The sequence below is a fragment of the Olea europaea genome, chromosome 13, assembly GCF_002742605.1.
Source record: "Olea europaea var. sylvestris chromosome 13, O_europaea_v1, whole genome shotgun sequence".
NCBI lineage: Eukaryota > Viridiplantae > Streptophyta > Magnoliopsida > Lamiales > Oleaceae > Olea > Olea europaea.
In genome coordinates this window covers 8676463-8695201 of record NC_036249.1, presented here as the reverse complement: position 1 = coordinate 8695201, position 18739 = coordinate 8676463, and the positions used below count along the sequence as shown (strand labels likewise).

The window sequence follows — 18739 nt, the reverse complement described above, 5'->3', positions numbered from 1 at the left end:
TTACGAGAATCAAGGAACTTTGACTTGATAAGAAATTCATCATCAAGTTACACGAAATTCAAACATACGTTTGGTCTAGTATAATTTAAGGATTGTAAAATGCCTAATCAGGCAATAGCGGATCTAGCTAGTGATGAGCTAAGGCGAAATTTTCAGTCAGTTCAGAGCTGCCGGAGTTGCAGAGAGTTGAAGTCTTGTAGACGGCCACCTCATGGACAGGACGGAGATGGAAGAAGAGGCAAAACTGGACCTGCTGATTTTCTGTTGAATGGGACTCTTTAGTTTTAAAATCATAGGCCCAAATGCTACAATTAAATTGACAAATCAATTATCCACAGGCCCCAGCCCAAGAGTCTTAGTTCATTTCCCCCAAATTAATTCCAATTTCATAACCCTCCAAATTGATTTCATGATCTTGCTGTGAAATCTGAAGGAGCGATTGAGAATTTGGGATTTGGGGTGATTTCGTGGTTGAAGCCTGAAGGAGAAAGAAGGGGCAACCGACTGGCGATTGGGAATTGGGTGTGTAACAGCTTTTTCGAACCTTCTTCGGTGACCGTATGGACTGTGAGCCATTTCTCCTCTTTTTTCTTTTTCTTTTTTTTTTTTGGGTTTGTTTTTATTTTATGCCACTGGTCTGCATCCACGATCTATCATCTATGTTATGTGATTTGTGAATGTTGAAATTTGAATGTTGAGTTTGAGTTGAGTGTTGGACAGTTGCACTGTTGCAGTGTTGCCTTTGGAACTTGAAAGAGGAAGTTTGAAGTACTTGTAAGTAGGAACTTGGGCTTGGCCATTTGGGTCACTTGGGTCAATGGGTGTTGTGTTGGTCCTGTTGCCTGTTCTGTTGGATTGTTGCCGTGTAATTTCACTTCACGGCAAATGGACCGTGCTATATACACAGCACGGTTCACACCAACTTTCACAACCCCCTCACATTGAGAGGGGCCCACGCACAGTAAAAATAAAAATAAAAAACAGGTGGGGCCCCCTCATTGTGAGGGGGCTGTGAAACTGAGTGTACAGCCCGAGCTGTACACTCAGTAAAACCCAAAATAGAATATGCGGAAAAAGCCTGAATCTAAGGAAACCCGAACCATTTAACAAAATTCCAAGACCACTTCAAAAGATAGTTTGAGGGCCTTAAATGATTGAGTCTCACAATACTCAAGTTTATTTGCTCGCATTGGCTGCTGTCATTTACCACATGTATATAACAAAAATAAACCAACAGCAGAATGGCAAAACAACAACTTGGATTGTCTTTACCAATGAAAAGGGAAAAATAATTAAGAGGGCACTAAAATCAGTAAAAGCATCCAGCAATAGTTTTGCCTGTTCTGTTGGACTATTTATATATATAATTTTTACGTGGTTTTAGTGCATTTACATATATATTGAATAATTTTTAATATTATTTAATCAAATTTTAATAAACGATCGGAGTATTACGATCATTGATTGTAGACGGTCAAAGGTCAAGCTCCGCCCTATCTGGACTTCAGTGCTGAATTCGCCACTATAATCAGGTACCAAGACATCTCCATGAGACACATAAAGACATCAGCTCCACACAACCAATAAAACAACTAAAAAATTCGTAAAATTATATAGTCACACTAAACCAGAATCCATTTCAAAGATCCACAACAGAGGATGGTTAAAAATAAGTCCATAAAGGGCAAACTCACCTCAAGGGCATCAATAAGTCAATGCACAAGCATTATAAAATAGAACTTTAAGCATAAGATTTGAGTAGCACTTCAATGTGACAGATGCACCCCCTTTCAAAAACAATGGCCAAATGAGACCAATCCATATTAGCTAATAGACTCATTCATGTTAACTTCTCTCTCCCCCAAAATCTTTTGGGTAAGTAAATTGGGATATAGCAGTATATGTATGGTAAGGTACTATTGAAACACCTTCTGCAAAATGAAAGGTGCTATCAGCGAACTCCCATCCTTGATTTAGGCCTCCCATGAATCAAATAAACACAGAAGAGTTTATTTGGGATTATGAAGGCACAAATCCCTTTCTTATATAAATGTCTATATTAAATATGTTTCCATGTGCATGCATCCAAGTCAGTGTTCTTACAAAATTTAATGGACCGTGCTATACACACAGCACGGTTCACACCAACTTTCACAGCCCCCTCACATCGGGGGGGCCCACGCACAGTAAAAAAAAAATAAAAAACAGGTGGGGCCCCCTCATTGTGAGGGGGCTGTGAAACTGAGTGTACAGCAACTGAGTGTACAGCCCGAGCTGTACACTCAGTAAAACCCAAATTTAATAGTCTCTATAGAATATAATCTCTATAATGTGGCCCACCATGGTGAAAGGGTACTACAAAGTATTCTATACCAAGTTAAATAGGATCACTGGCGTATTCCTAAAAAACCAACACACACTCCCATCAAGCCATTATCATAAGAAAATTTGTATAGAATTTATTATTTGTGTGGTGATGTTCTACCACTAAACTAGCACTCACTTGCCCGCAAAATCAAAAGGAACTATAGCTTAATGGGTATTTCATTCTTGTGTGGTGAAGTCCTAATGAAACCTTGCCAGGTAACTAAACATGCTTTCAGTAGACTCCCCAAGTCAATGTAGGCCTTCTATGAAACAAATAAACAGGAATAGTTTATTTGGAATTCGAAAGGCACAGATCATTATTTTTGGGTGTATAAAAATACACGCATTAATGTGTTAGAAGAGGCAAGTGTATATGACATGCTAAGAAAAGGTATGCAGGTGTGCTTAAGATCAGGTTATATATATTGGTAACTACGAAATAATCGTTGATAATATTTCACATCTATGACTCAAAGTATACAATTAATTTTCAGAAACATAAAAGCAATTCCGAAAATAAACTACTTAAGTGCTGCAGGATCCAACAAAAGCAGCGCCTTTTTTAATTAAAATCTTATATAGGTCATTTACCCCGATCACAATTCCCAGTGTCTGGATACAATTAATAATATATAACTATTTTGTAGTAACATTTCAAAATATCTAGATTCAAATACATCAAATATATAAATAAAAATAAAAATAAATAAATTGAATGACAACAAGATGAGCACGCAAGCCAAGAATAGAATTTACAGGTAATTAAAAAAAGAGTAACAAAAAATAGTATCAGGATAGGAAATTAATATAACAATCGGATTTATATAAGCATGCGAGAAGCAAGACGGCGAAGGATTGACGGGTGACGTTTTAAAAACGACTTCGCGGCGGGTTTCCACGGCGGATTTGGGGGTATAGATCGAGGATCTGTTTGGCTTGGCTAAGTCCTAACAAAGAAGCCAAAATTTGACTGATTTGGTAGCATTTAAGCTCAGCCAAACAAGCACTTCCTCTGCTGCATTTCGAAGCATAGATTCAGAAAATTGGAGAGAAGGCTAAAATTTATATAGGGGTTCGAGGGAGGAAGTGGCGGCGGCGGTGTCCTTGAATTTACGGATTAGGGTTTTTGCCTAATGGCAAATGAATTGTTAAATTATTACGGATACCCTTAAACTAGTGTCTATTATCTTTGATTATTCATACAATGTCCCTTATTTCTTTTCAAACTAGGCATTTTTTCCCCCCAAAATAAAATCTGTCTCCAGCCAAAAAAAAATCATTTAAATTGGCCATTTAAATCATGCAAAATGATTGTAGTACCGTTTTACTAAACTTAGTGGAGAATCGTGTAAAGTACGATATATTGGTTTATTTGAACCTTTTGGTCACCTTGGTTAGAGATATATTGGTTTATTTGAACCTTTTGATCACCTTGGTTAGAGAAAATTAACAAATAGCCCTTGTTTGAGCCACATTATTTTTTTTAGAATGTATTTTTAAATAGTGTATTGATAAAAAAAATATGTGGTTAAAAAATAAAGAAAAATTTTGAATTTGCGTCTAATATTATTTTATTGAAAAATGTGTGGTTGAAATGACATCAAACCACTGTTTAATAATGCATTTTTTTGAAAAAATGTGACTCAAACATGGCCATATTATTTTTTTATAGTAAAAAGCAACACAACAAACACTAAAAGATAGAAAATTTCAACATTTTTCTGATAAAAAATTATACTAATCAAATACATTTAATTAACAATTCTTAATAAAACAAGTTCTAAGCAATTAATTTCCTGAAATTCGTTTTCTTTTCACCCAAATTTCATTCTTACAATCAAACGGACCCTAAGATAAGATTTTTCTCATACTAAGAATCAAAGCTATGAAAATGTAAATGAGCAAGGAAAGTGGTACAAAGTCGATTTACATTACAATAACTTCGGCTCAAAAATGACCATAATGTTTTTACTCGGCAAAAGTTGATTTTACAGCTCCCCAAGAGAACATTGAATATGTTTTTCTTCGACAGCAATAGCCAAAAAAGGTTCTGCATTGCATTGCCTACAAGTGTTAAAATATATGAACATATTATGGCTCTGACTAATAAATTTTAACCATGCAATTAGGTCTTGTATAGCATCTTTTTATTGTTTGAGTTCTTGTTTGATATCTCCAACCATATAGAAGTTATCCTAATGATTGTCGAGAAAATGTATTTTTCCAACTATATTCAGTACAATGTGGCAAAATGACTTTATGTAATTGTAAATTGTGCTAATCAAATATACAAAAATTACAAGTAAATCGTTGAGTATTAAATATATGATGTAATGCCTCCTCCGAGTACAAATTTGTACACTTGAGACAACGTCTCTATCTATACTTAGGGTACAACATGTTATTCCTTCACTATATAAGTTGGTTTATGTAGCTAACCATCTATAAAAGAGTAATGATGTTTGTCCAAGATCAATGAAATGGAAAAAATAGACGGACTTGGCAGTAGATGATTGCGTGTTTGTTGTTTTCATTTTTCAAACAGTCCAACATGTGTTAACAATTGTGCACCCTGTTTTTTAGACGGTTTGTTTAGCATAATTTTCCATAAAATCCTTCTTCACCATGCTAGTTCAATAATTCGTGATCTTTTGATTAAAAATCTATGTTTTGTAGTAGAGTATCATATAGTCCTTTCTTATTATAAAAAATTGAAGTGGTCCAAAATTGCAATGATTTTGATTATATGCAGTGGTTGAAAACTGACAGCAATACACCCCTGTTTTCTAAAATTGCATATGGTTTTTTTCCTGTTTAAAATCCCAAAACTATAAAAAAAAAAAGTTGAACCCCAACCTTAAGGGCCCCCACCGACCCTATCTTGGGCCATCGTGGAGGAGGTAAATCGTAGGATGTGCCTCCCAGGAGCCAGGGTGGAGAGCACATGGATATGCCAAGGCTGTTAACCCATATGGTAACTCCCGCTTGCAACAAAGCCAATTCCACCTTGCGGGGAATCGAACTCTACACACTGTCGCGCTGAGCCCTATCCGTCCTCCCCTTTGCCACTGGGAGATATGCCCTGGGGGCAAAATCCCAAAACTATCATCTATGCGTAGAGATGTCAACGAGTCGAGTCCGAGCTTAAAACTTTTGGCTCGAGCTTAGTTCAGTTAAAATGATCGAGCTTTTTTACGAGCCTGAGCCAAGCTGAGCTTTCGGCTCGGGCTTTTCAAAGTCGAGACGGACAGGCTCAATTTTATTTATTTTTTGCTGTTTCTGGTTGCCTTAAAAAGACAGAAAATTATGCCTTTTTAAGGCAACCGGTTGGCCAGTTTCTGCCTTTTTTAAGGCAGTCGGTTAAAAGGCAGAATTTACTGCCATTTACACCTCTTTCTTTTTTTTTTTTTTTCAAATAAAGGCTCGCGGGCTTGCTCGGACTCGGCCCGTGTCCCCAAAATGGGGCTCAGCCCAAGCCACGAGCCGGGCCGCGGGCCTCCCGAGCCGTCGAGTTCTTTTGACATCCCTATCTATGCATATATTGTTTATTAATGAACGTGAAAGTTATTCGATAGTGATTATGAGAATCAATTTTTTTATCATTAGAGAAAAAAGTGGATCCTATATGTGAATTAAAAAGTCAAAAATGACGGCTGACTGTTGAAAGTAACTGTCAAAAAATTAATTTTTTTGGGTGAAAAATCAAAACCAAACATGTGCTCATATTGTCCGTCCACAGTTTAACTATTTTGTAGCAATTGTTGAGGTCCACGTATACATATATTAACAAAAGCGTTAATAGCAAAAAACGTCCCTACGTTTGATACTTATTGCAAAAAATGTCCCTACGTTTTTTTTTTTTTTTGCATTTTCGTACTTATTTCAACATTTCATTGTTAAAAACGTCATTTTCACCATTTTTTAGTGTAAAATGACCAAAATACCCTTCTATTTAAATAAACAGAAAAAAAGAAAAAGAATAAAGAATAAATTTCAATTTTATTCCTAAATATTTTAAAAAGTGCAAATGAGTCCAAATAATTATTAAGAGACCTAATAGCAGAAAACGTCCCTACGTTTGACATGTAGTGTGCAAAACGTCCTTACGTTTCAAATTGATGAAAATAATGTTTTTCGCAAGGAAATGTGAAAAATAGGGATGATAATGCAAAAAATTAAAACGTATGGACGTTTTTCGCAAGAAAATGTCAAACATAGGGATGTTTTGTGCTATTGGGCCTTATTAAAATTGAAACCATTGCCAAATCGGTGAACATCCATACCATTTCCAAAATACCATCACCCAAACTTAGGCGGCAATATCTATTCCGAAGAGATCCATGTCATTTCCAACACATTAATCGACTGTACTCACCAGGGTGCTTCTCTCTTCATGGTCTCTTCTTCTCCAAATGGGATTGCCACCTTAGAAATGAAAAAACTCCGACTAACCATCGTCCATACCGCCGAACCTCAATACTGTTAAATCATCTGTTGATATTTTAAGACCATGAAGAGAAGCGTCCCAGTAAGTATAGTCGATTGGTGTGTTGGAAATGACATGGATCTCTTCGGAACAGGTGGTGCCGTCGGAGTTTGGGTGATGGTAATTTGGAAATTATATGGACGTTCACCGGTTTGGCAACGGTTTCAATTTTAATAAGGCTTAATAGCACAAAACATCCATACGTTTGATACTTCTTGTAGAAAATGTCCTTACCTTTGACACTTCTTGCGAAAAACGTCCATACGTTTCAATTTTTTTTTACATTTTCATCCTTATTTTTACGTTTTATTGCAAAAGACGTCTTTTTCATCAATTTGAAACGTATGGACGTTCTGTACACTACATGCCAAACGTAGGGACGTTTTGTGCTATTAGGTCTTTTAATAATTATTTGGACACACTTGCACTTTTAAAAATATTTAGGAGTAAAATTACAATTTATTCTTTATTTTCTTTTTGTTTTTCTAAATGGGAGGGTATTTTGGTCATTTTACATTCAAAAAATGGTGAAAATGACTTTTTAGCAATGAAACGTTGAAATAAGGACGAAAATACAAAAAAAGAAATGTAAGGACATTTTTTGCAATAAATATCAAACGTAGTGACGTTTCGTGCCATTAACGCATTAACAAAAAGCTGGAAATTTCGCAATTTGTAGAAATTTGGTGCTAGTGGTATTAATAATTTACAAGGAATTACTCGAACAAAGATATAAGAGTATCTTTAAGGGACTTTTTATTTTTAAAGTGCATATTTTACAATATAAATATCATGTATAATGTTAGAGAGTTAAAATTTTTAAATACTTCAACCTGCTCTTTATATTCAATACTTAAATTTACTACTCTCCAAAAAATATTTTTTTTTATCTTGATTTTATTTTCACTAACTTCTCTCCAAATCATTATATTATTTTCATTGAAATTTGAAATAATTTGGATCTATTTAATTATATAGAGTGAGTTTGATTCTCTAAATTGGATAACCAGACACACTCTTTATAATCTTACAATATTAATTTAAAGAGTTTCTTGGAATATAATTTTAAGGACTAACTATTCAGAATAACATTTTATGTTTAAAGAGTCTTTTAAAGATATTTTAAAAATGCATACTTTCATAAAATATAAAAATGTGAAACATGTTTTATACACCACAATTTCCCGTTTGAAAAGTGCATTTGCCTAATTTATAGTTGACCTAAGAATTTGAAATTGAAGCGTAAAGCATAATTTTTTTAATTCAACAATCCTTCTTGGCCCTTATTTGATTTGGATAAAAATTAGATTTTAATAAATTTTAATAAAAACTGATGAAATGTATAATTGAAAAGTTAACAAAAGTTGTGAGATTTACAAAATGTGTGGTTGAAAATAAGTTTGTGAAAAATGAGTTCTAAAAAAAAAAGAGACTAAGCAGATGCTTAAACCCCTAAATTTCACGCACATATATGTATATGTATATATCTACAACCCAAACAAAATATTGATACTGATTCGTTTTATGTTACGGGATATATGAATGAAATCGAAAAGCCATATACTTCAAGGGTATTGCTAATCATACAAGTTGAAAATCTATTCGATGGTGGTGATGGCATGGCAGTTGTGGAACTTTTAGTGTTAAGCTAAATTTTTTTAATAGTTATTTCTGATTTAGCTATATCTCTTGGACTTGAATTCTTAAATAATTGGTATAAACAACGAATACAAAAATTTTGCAGGATATTTAGCTGTCGTTTCAATGCACGTATAAAAAATTGTCCTATAAAAAGCACAAAGAAAAAATGATTGGACTAAAATCGCATTTGCTTCTTTCAATAGCCATTAACATATCTTGACTTATTCGATGAAAAAAATAAGTGGCTTTCATTTAGTCATATATCAAGAAAGTTGGGGGTCAATGGCCATACAAAAATAAAAATAAATAATAAATAAAAATCTACTTTCAATTCAAAACAACAATTGGGTGTGAAAAAAGAGTGTAATTAATTTTATAACTGTAAATCTTTTTACAATTCTTGAAAAGTAAAAGGAAATTAAACAATTTGTATATTTTAGAGAACCCAAAAAAGTGATAAAGTCGTGTTACCTTCATAAGCGAAGAGAAAAAATAATTGCTATCAACACTAAAATCGCATTTCTTCTTTTCATGGCCATTAACCCCCAACTTGATGAAATATCCGACTGCAACAAAGAATTATAACTAAAATTAGGATTTGACCCATACAAAGCCTGAATACCTTCCACGTCATCAATTTTGAGGTCCACTTTTTTCGTCCTTGGACTCAGACTTGGGTACATAATCGCATTTTTGACCGAAGAGTGAGCCAACCCAAGTACATGCCCAATTTCATGGGTCGCCACTGATTCTAAATCCACTGCCGCTTTTGACTTCTGCGCCGTGAAGTCCACAGCCCATGTCTCGGCGGCGTCCAGGTGGAACCTACCGTTTTCTGGCGAAAAAGCGTGAGCAAGAACACCCAACACCCCGTCAAACGCCTCCCCATCTCCATGATCGCCTTTATAAAACCCAATTTTGATATCGGCAGAGGAGTAATTCTCAGCCTCGGTGAAGTTGACGGGAATCACTGAAGACCACCTTGAGAAAGCTCGACGAAAAACTGTTCTGATATCGGATAAGCTTATGTAATCGATGATGTTGGCCGGAGCGAAAGCGTAGGATAATATCATCGGCGATGATTTGGTCCACCTCGGCTCGCCGTAGAAATAGGCGTAATGTTTCGTTGCATGTAAATTGTGGGGTGATGTCGTGTCGGAAACTCCGCACCTCGGCGACATGATCACTTTCATGGTATCATAGTCGAGTTTTCCGGTGGTGGATAACCCGAGCTTTTCCTGGTACTTAAACAGAGCCGACTCAAACTCTTCATCGAATAAATCGGTGAAATTATTTTCCGGGATTGAGAGGTACCCAAAACGTTGAAAATATTTCTTGAGCTCGGCCATGCCGTTGACATGGCTACCTTTTCCGGCATCAAGAAAGCGAATAAAACTGTGCCACGTTTCGTTCTGAATATCGACAGTTAATTCAGTTAAAGAATTGGGTGGCGACCGGATGGCTATAGCGGGAAAGACAGAAAAAGAAGAAAGAAGAAGAAGAAAGAAGAGGGCGAAGGTATCATAACTGAAAAACCGAAACATGGTTAAAAAAAGGTAATTATGGGAGATTTTTGGGATTGAGGAAGTATTTATTAAGATTAAGAAAAATTGTCTGTATATGGATACAAATTTTTGTGTGTATAGATCATACATGAAAAATATATGCTTGTTTTTTATGTAACTTAGTTTTAGATAAGATCAATGTACAAGAAATTGGTGTGAAGTTAGGAAGATTCTTTCGTGTGCGCCTTTTATATTGAGATTCTTAGTTTGAAGGGTGTTATGGTGGGTGAACCACTGACTATGCTTTCATATAAACACGACTTCCAATCTTGGCTTGGGTTGGGATGGGGGGTTGGTGGGATGGAATAGGTAGAGGATAGGGGTGTCTTTTGATTCTTAGTTTTTATGGCTAAAGAATACAAATTTTCGCTTACTATGTATTAATTTTGTTTTGTAGGATAGCTACGGGGACAATAAATTTGAACTTGAGATAGAGGGGACGCGCGCTTATACATTTTTTTGGTGTAAAAGTAAAAGGATTTCTTAGTCTATTTAAATTTGGTTTTAAAGGATTATGTCTAGAAATGTTGGGGTAGGATAGGGTGTTTATTAGTTTTAATAGTTGGAAAAGTAGAAGGATTTACTTATTTTATGTTAATTTGGTTTGTAGGATTTGAGTTTAGTTGGGGATTGTCTTGTTTGTTGACCAAATTAGAGGAATTTGATATCATTTTGATTAAGATGTCATTTTCTGCATACCTATGTGTTAGTAGTTTGAAATATTAGTATTAATGACTATGCTTAGTCCATCAATGAGATCATAGAAAGAAATAGTCTTGAAAGATTAGTATGCCAAATCAAATAAAATTTAAGAAAGTAAGGGAGTTTATATGACTATTTGTCAATGTTTGATTCTATTTATCGTTACATATTAAAATAGTTGAAAGATAAAAATCATCCAACCTTAAGTCTTTTGACATATACAAGAAATTATTATTTCTAAAATAGATTTGTTCAAATAAATTTTATTTTTCATTTAGAAAATAGTAACGCATGTATTGTCAATATTTACTTGAGCGAGAGGGAGATCGACGTCAAGTGTACAAGTTAGGGATGGAAAATTTCTCTGTCCCGATTCATACCACATGATCTCTATGACTCTATCCGAATGGTGCAGGGAATGTATGCCTTGAAAGTAAACGGGATGCCCGGATGGAAATGAGGATCATGGTCTCCAACTTGACTCGTTTTATTTTATTTTCATATTTTTAATTTAAATCATATTTTAAAATAAATATTAATTATAGAATTAAATGGGACGGTAAGGTAGAGTTTTTTTTTTTTTTTTATCTTTTTTTCCCCATCCCATCCGCTTTCCCAAAAATTTCCGACAAAAGGGAAATGGTAATTATCGTTCTACTTCGATCCATTTTATTGTCATCTCTATTACAAGTCTTCTTTCGTTTCTCTTTCATTCGACGTTTGACGTATACTTGGATGACGTAAGCCTAATTAATCCATTATGCACCAATATTTTATTATCTTTACTCCAACTACCATTGGTTTCACAGGGTCCCACCTTCTCTCCAAATTAGTAATTATTTATGTTTATTTAGATGTCACTTGCAACAAAAACATTGGAGAGTGGAGAAATTATTGTTGAATTTTTGCACCTTCTTTTTATGTAATTGAGGATATAGGTTTTAGTCTAAAGTTTACTTGATGCATATCGGATCACTTTAATTTTTTTGCCAATTATCAGCCTCAAATAAGAGAAAAATAGTAAAGGTTAAGAGTTTGTTTGGGAGTGATTTTGAGAATTGATTTTTTGACCGTTAGGAGAAAAGTGGGGTCCACCTGTGAGAGAAGAAGTCAAATATGACGACTATAATAGTGAAATAACGGTCAGAAAATTAATTTTTTGGGATGATAAAATCGCTCCCAAACAGGCTCTAAATATTAATAGAGATTTTTTTATAAGAACTAAATAAACTACCTCTAAGAGATTAAAATGGATTGAATCGGCGTATATTCACGTGACCCAACTCATATTTCATACAATTTAATTTAATTCCAGTGTTAGGATGACAAAAATATTCGTCAAATCCGATGCTCAGATAGCCCTGCCCGAACAAGGTAAGGATTACCTGCTTAATCGAGTAATCGGGTCGAGTATGGGACAGGAAATTCCGTCTCGAGACGGATATGGGGCAAGTATGAATAATAGGGTCCCCTCCATCCCATTTAATTTCTTTTTTAAATGAAGAATCCAATACCTTAAATGAAAAAACTCTATAAAATTTTATTAATTCTAATAGAAGATGGCAATTAAGATTACTTAAAGAATATGATAAACAATAAAAACTTTAATTTACCAAATATATTCGAATAATTTAACTTTTAAAAATAAATTAATAACTATATTATTGTCTCACTTGAATGAATGTGAGATAATAAAATGAATTATCAAAAACTATATTAAAAAAATTTAAATGAATACAAAAACGGGGCAACTGTCCCTCCCCGTCTTGCAGTAAATAGGTAACGAGGCGGGGCAGTCCACCCCGTTGCCAACCCTATTCAAGTAGCACTATGAGTTGTTCAAAAAATTCTTAAATTTGTTTGGATGTTGGTGGTATGCAGTTTCTGTGTATTTTTGTTTTAAAATTAAAATTGATACAAGTCTTATGAATATTAAGCAGATTGTTAGAGTTAAAGACACATAATTGGATCTTGAAATATTTAAGAGAATTTAAGTTTCTTCTAAATTTTATTTATTTATTTCCTCTTGTGACATATGCTTAAGCAAATTAACGTGTACGTTACCCTTACCCTACTTATCATTGTTCGACAATAAGCGAATAACGTCAGTCCAATACCACCTCTTTACACTTGCAACCTCATTTAAGAATTTCAATTATCTTATAAGGGAAAAATTATTTATTCATATTTTTGTGTTCAAAACGTGGTTCACAAATAGAATTATTTTTTCCCTTTAAATTTTTATTTCTTCATTTTTCTAATAGTAAAAGACCTAAAAGATATTTGTGTACGTAGTTTGATGTCAAATTGATCGATGACATTGTCTAGATCGATAACAAAATTTTAAACTCAAGAAATTTGTCGACGATAATTCCAACTAACACCTCATTTAAAAATTCACACTATTTGAAAACAAAAATATTTATTTATTAATATTAATATATTTTTATATCTCCAAAGTTAGCTATTAAATTTAATTTATTTAAATAGTGCGTGTCACCTGCCTGGCAGCCTCACATTTCCACTTAAAAATACGAATTGTTGATGGCAAAAACTAGGGTAGCATTACATGGAATTCTAAGAGAGTAGTTGGAAAATCAGAAAACAATAAAATTCCAATAGCTTTTGTACAAAATTAGTGTTAAGAACAAGAAGCTACAAATGAGTCTGGACCAATTAGTTTATCTGCCGGCGTGGAGAAATTGATCAATCCATCATTGATGCTCATTTTTTTTTAAATATATTTTTCTTTATTTTCTTTCCAATCACAAATTTTTCAATAAAATAATATTACATGCAAACCAAAAAAATTTTCTTATTTTTTAACTACACATCCTCCATCAATCTACTATTTCAAATTGTATTATTAAAAAATACCGAGGCTCGAACGGGCCCTATATAAGAATATTTCAACAATCTCAACGTCTTGGGTAAATACTGAAAACATATTGAACATATAAAGATTAGATGGACTTGTTAATTCGATCAAATAAAATTCAGAACTGGATTGGAAATTAGTCCGATTATATCTTTATATGAAAATTAGTTTGTGAGTCTATTGAAAATTGGATAGACCACCCACGACTTTCTTGGTTGAATTTCATATAAAAAGAAAATGATGAAAAATTATGATAAAGTGATTTTGGAGTTAATTGTTCCAATGGTCACTGAAATTTAAAATGTCGAGTTTTGATTACTAAACTTAGATCTATGTCTTCGATTACTCACTGAAATTTAAAATGTCGAGTGTTGGCCACTGAACTTTGAAAATGATGTATATTACTCATTGTAAATTCGACATTTCTTAAAATTCAATATTTATGTTAGTGAGTAATGTACAACATTTTTTTGAAAGTTTAATGGCCAAAACTCGACATTTTAAATTTCAGTGAGTAATCGAAGACGTGGACCTAAGTTTAATCCAAAACTCGACATTTTAAATATCAGTGACTAATCAAAAATATGAATCTAAGTTCAGTGACCATTGAAACAAATATATGTCATGCTACGTTGTATGAATATCATTGATACATTATTTGGTTATTCATTTGTAGATATGTTATGGAGATGGAGTGAGTACATGTCTATCTACAAATTTACATAATATATATTTAATTTGACCACCGTTTCAAATTCAATGTTCTAAAAAGCGTGTCTAGATGTGAGGCACAAGGCGCGGGCAAAATGCCTTACCTTGGCACTAAGCGTGAATGGCAGTTGACCACTTAATTTGCGTCTGGACCCACTTTATTTATTTTTTCTAATTTTTTTCCTTTTCTAGAAAGTCTTTTTATTTGATTTAGTTTCAAAATTTTCACTTGAAAAATGTATAATTGACTAAATGTAGGAATTATAAAGCGTGTTTCAGCCACATTAAAAGAATGTATTTTGAAATAGTAGAATAATGAAGAATGCGTCGTTAAAAAATGACGAAAAATTTTGAATTTGTGTCTAATATTATTTTATTGAAGAATGTGTGATTGAAATAATATCAAATCGCTGTTTAAGAATGTATTTTTTTTGAAAGAATTAGACTCAAACAGGGCATTAATAAATTTAGTATTTTATAATTTTAGTACGTATGATGTTAATTATTGAATAATTTTTAAAATAATTAAAAATTTAAGAATAATATAAAAAATAATAAAACATTTTATTACGCCTAGGCCTCGCATAGACTTGTAAAACTTGAAGTTTGGCAACCATGCTTACTCATGTTTTACATTTCTTATAACACTGTTCAAACCCAAAATGGGTTTTAAGTGTGCGTTTGAAACTTAGCCCTTGTTTGGGCTCCATTATTTCAAATATACATTTTTCATTTTCTTATTTTTAACTATATATTTTCCATAAAAATAATATAACACGGCCAAAAATTTTACTTATTTTTTAAACACACATTCTTCAAAAAATCAATATTTCAACATACATTTTTTCCTAAAATTTATTTTTAATGGAGCCCAAACAAGGGTTTACATTCACCCATTTCTAGTTTGATATTCAACTTTGAGTTATGCTACTTGTACACCCTTGGGATACAATCGTGCTACAGTAACATAATGGTTGACATAATGTCACGTGACGTCCTGTCACTGAAGAATAAAAATGATATATAGTCCCACTGGGGTTATATTCCCAATCTTACCCCAACGAGACTAAGTGACATTGCTCATCATTGAATTGTTTAAAATAAAATCACATTTTTTATCCAATCAGAAAATGTTACGTTGTATTCTGCCAAACAATCTAGCCTAATTTTTTTGTTAGTGTGGCCTTTTTCTAATTTGATATTCAACTTTGAGTTAAGCTACTTGTATACTTTTGGGATACATAATCCTTAAGATAGTCTAATCCTTCAACTTTTATAGAACAATCATGCCACAGTAACATAATGGTTGACATAATATCACGTGACGTTCTGTCGTTGAAGAATAATAATACTATATAATCCCTCTGAAGTTATATCCCCAATCTAACCCAGTGAGACTAAATGACATTACTCGTCATTGAATTGTTTAAAATAAAATCACATTTTTTATCCAATCAGAAAATGTTACATTGTATTTTGCAAACAATCTGGCCTAATTTTTCTGTTAATGTGACCTTTTCCTTTATAGGATATTGCACCGTATTGTTAGTTGATATACGAAAACGGGTATATATAATTTATTTTAATAATTGCTTAACATAAATAAATGTTTTTAAATAATTTATTTGTTAAGGAGATTCTATTAGTATAAACAATATGGTAGTTAATCCTATCGCATACTATTTCTTCGCATCGCTTTCAAACTTAGTCTAGAGTGAGCAATAGGTCGAAAAATTGTGACCCTTGCCATTGAACGGGTCTGGTTGTCTTAGATGATCTCTTTGCCAAAAACTTGATCAGGATTCAGTCAATTTTCATAAAATACCCTTTATCATGCTAAATTGTCTTTGATGATCAGATTGCTAAAGATTTACGAGTAAACTACCAATTTTCATAAAACTCACGCCTAGTTTGACCGATTGTTGCATGGTTTCTAAATTGTTATGAAAATCTTAGGAGGGCGAGGATTTGATCCCTTGACTTTCATGTTAGAATGCCAGCAATTTTACCAAAATACAAACAACATATCTCATTTATTCATATAAATAAATATGCTATCATATAGTTTTGAAAAATTATAGCCCAACATTTTACTTGATTTTTAAATATCAAATAGTGTTGTAAATGGTAAGTTTATTAGTGATAAAAATTGTACTCCATCAGCCCTAAAAATTATTATCGTTGTATTCCCGATTCTTCCCTATAAATATATGTATTTGGTTCTTAATAAAACACACAAAAATCTATATACCTTTATTCCCTCTTTTATTCTTTCTCTTTTCATAACACGTTATCAGCACAATAACTTAATCTTTTAAAGTTTAGTGAAGATAGTAATTTTTATAATCATAAATATTTATCATGTGTACCAAAATTAATTTGGTGACAAGTGAATTTTCTACATACTTATGCATCAAAACGAGGCTTCTTATTCTTCTATTTCTTTTATGTTTTTTTGAGTATACGCAAATCTATAATGATTATTTCATTATATGCATGATGATTACTTTGTCCTATTTGCATGCTTATATATGAAGTCAATTCACGTGTATGTTTGAAAGATTTTTTTTTTTTTTTACTTATACACTTTTTGTAATTAATTTTTCTATATAAATTCATATCATATCTTTATGGTAATTAAATATTTTTAGATGTTCTTCTATAAAGTTTAAGTCCCCATTTGCCCTTCATTAATTTCCATTCAATCACATTTTATTTTTCTCTTTTCTATTTTTAACCACACAATCTTCCATAAAATAGTATTACACGTAAATAAAAAAAATTCTTTTTTCAACCACTCATTTTTCAAAATACACTATTCCACCCATTTTCATTTCTACAAAATGGGGGCTAAATTAATTATTTATCACGTTGTTACTTCTGGAGTAGCATGACATTAGAATTAATATTTCAGATGAATATTATGTTTATTGTTCTTGAAAAGCGTAATGTTATTTTCATTATTCTAGAAGAATATTGATTTATTACTCTTAAAGAAGCAATAATAAAATATAATGAGTTCTCGTAATATCACATATCCTGAATAATATATATCTCATTGTGTTCCTAAACAAACACAAATTAAACAACTCAATACTGGGTTGTAATTTTTAAAGAAAACTAATTTTCTTTATTATTAATATTCAGGAAGAATATGAATTTATCGCTCTTGAAGAGCATGTATTATAATTTTCAATATTATAGAAAAATATTGACATATTCTTAAAGAAGCAATAATTAGACATAATGTTCTCTCAAAGTAGCACGTTTTCGAATAATATATCATTTTGAAATCAAGTTTATTCCTTAATGAAAACATATAACTAATGTAATGAGGACATTGATTAATTTGACTATTTGAATGATATATGATTATATAAGCTTTAATCGTATTCTTCAAAATTAAATTATCGAATTATATCTTATATTGAACCAGAAGTTCAATTTGACTTTATTGTTTGACATGACCAGTTAGATCATCGCTGGATTAATAATGATGCGAAATTAAAAATTCAAATGGATATTCAATGAAGAACCTTCTAGTTCTTCAATTCAATCCTATATGATATTTGTTCTTTTTCATGTAAATTTTTCATTAACCATCACTAACTATAATAGGGATTGACTCCCTATATATTTTCTAAAATTAATTAGGGTGATGAATGGAGTCCCATTATCCTCCATGTTATTATTTGTATCTAATAGATTTGATATATATACTACATGATTGCATAGTGTTCACAGCATGAAGTTTATGAAATTACTGTTCAAATTTAAAATTATGAGCATAATTGTCAAATTATATAATCAAGATCGTGTCTTGTAATATACTTCCAGTGGGCATAAATCTCAAGATTTTAATAAATGTTAGTTGGGATGTTGATAAATGATTTAACACTATTGTTTGTTAAATGCTTCCAATTAATTTAATTGAGAACAAAATACTTTCCATTTTTGCTTAGGAAATTATATTATGCATCATGCCAACATCATAGTTCTTCTTATTATAATTGTCTTATGATTAGAGCCTAATTTTTTCATCTAATGATTTTGATAGTGCAGTATATACTAAATTGAACTACTACAATGTATTGAGATAAAAAATAAAGAATGTTGAGAATAAATGCGTAGTTTGAACTTTTATTCCAAATTGACGATATTTTATAATGTTAGTAATTGTCAAATTGATTAGACAATTTTTTTAGCATTGGAGGGTGAAATTAAGAAGTTGAAAATAATGTATAAATGCATCGTCATCTAACTCCTCGCTAAATATCATTCAAACTAGAATTTTGAAAGATAATTTATTTAGATACATTTACTGATCAAAGAGTTAAACAATATCTCACGCACCAGTCTTAAATGCCCCAACATGAATTGATGTCTTAT

General features: G+C 32.2%; 1 protein-coding gene across 1 annotated transcript; it reads right to left on the bottom strand.

Moving 5' to 3' along the window:
- Positions 1 to 8845: 8845 nt before the first annotated feature.
- Positions 8846 to 10330, bottom strand: LOC111407506 (metalloendoproteinase 1-MMP-like). The gene has a single exon (XM_023037025.1). It carries the CDS (start codon positions 10147 to 10149, stop codon positions 8968 to 8970), a length of 1182 nt encoding a protein of 393 aa, XP_022892793.1. The 5' UTR covers positions 10150 to 10330; the 3' UTR covers positions 8846 to 8967.
- Positions 10331 to 18739: the final 8409 nt, after the last annotated feature.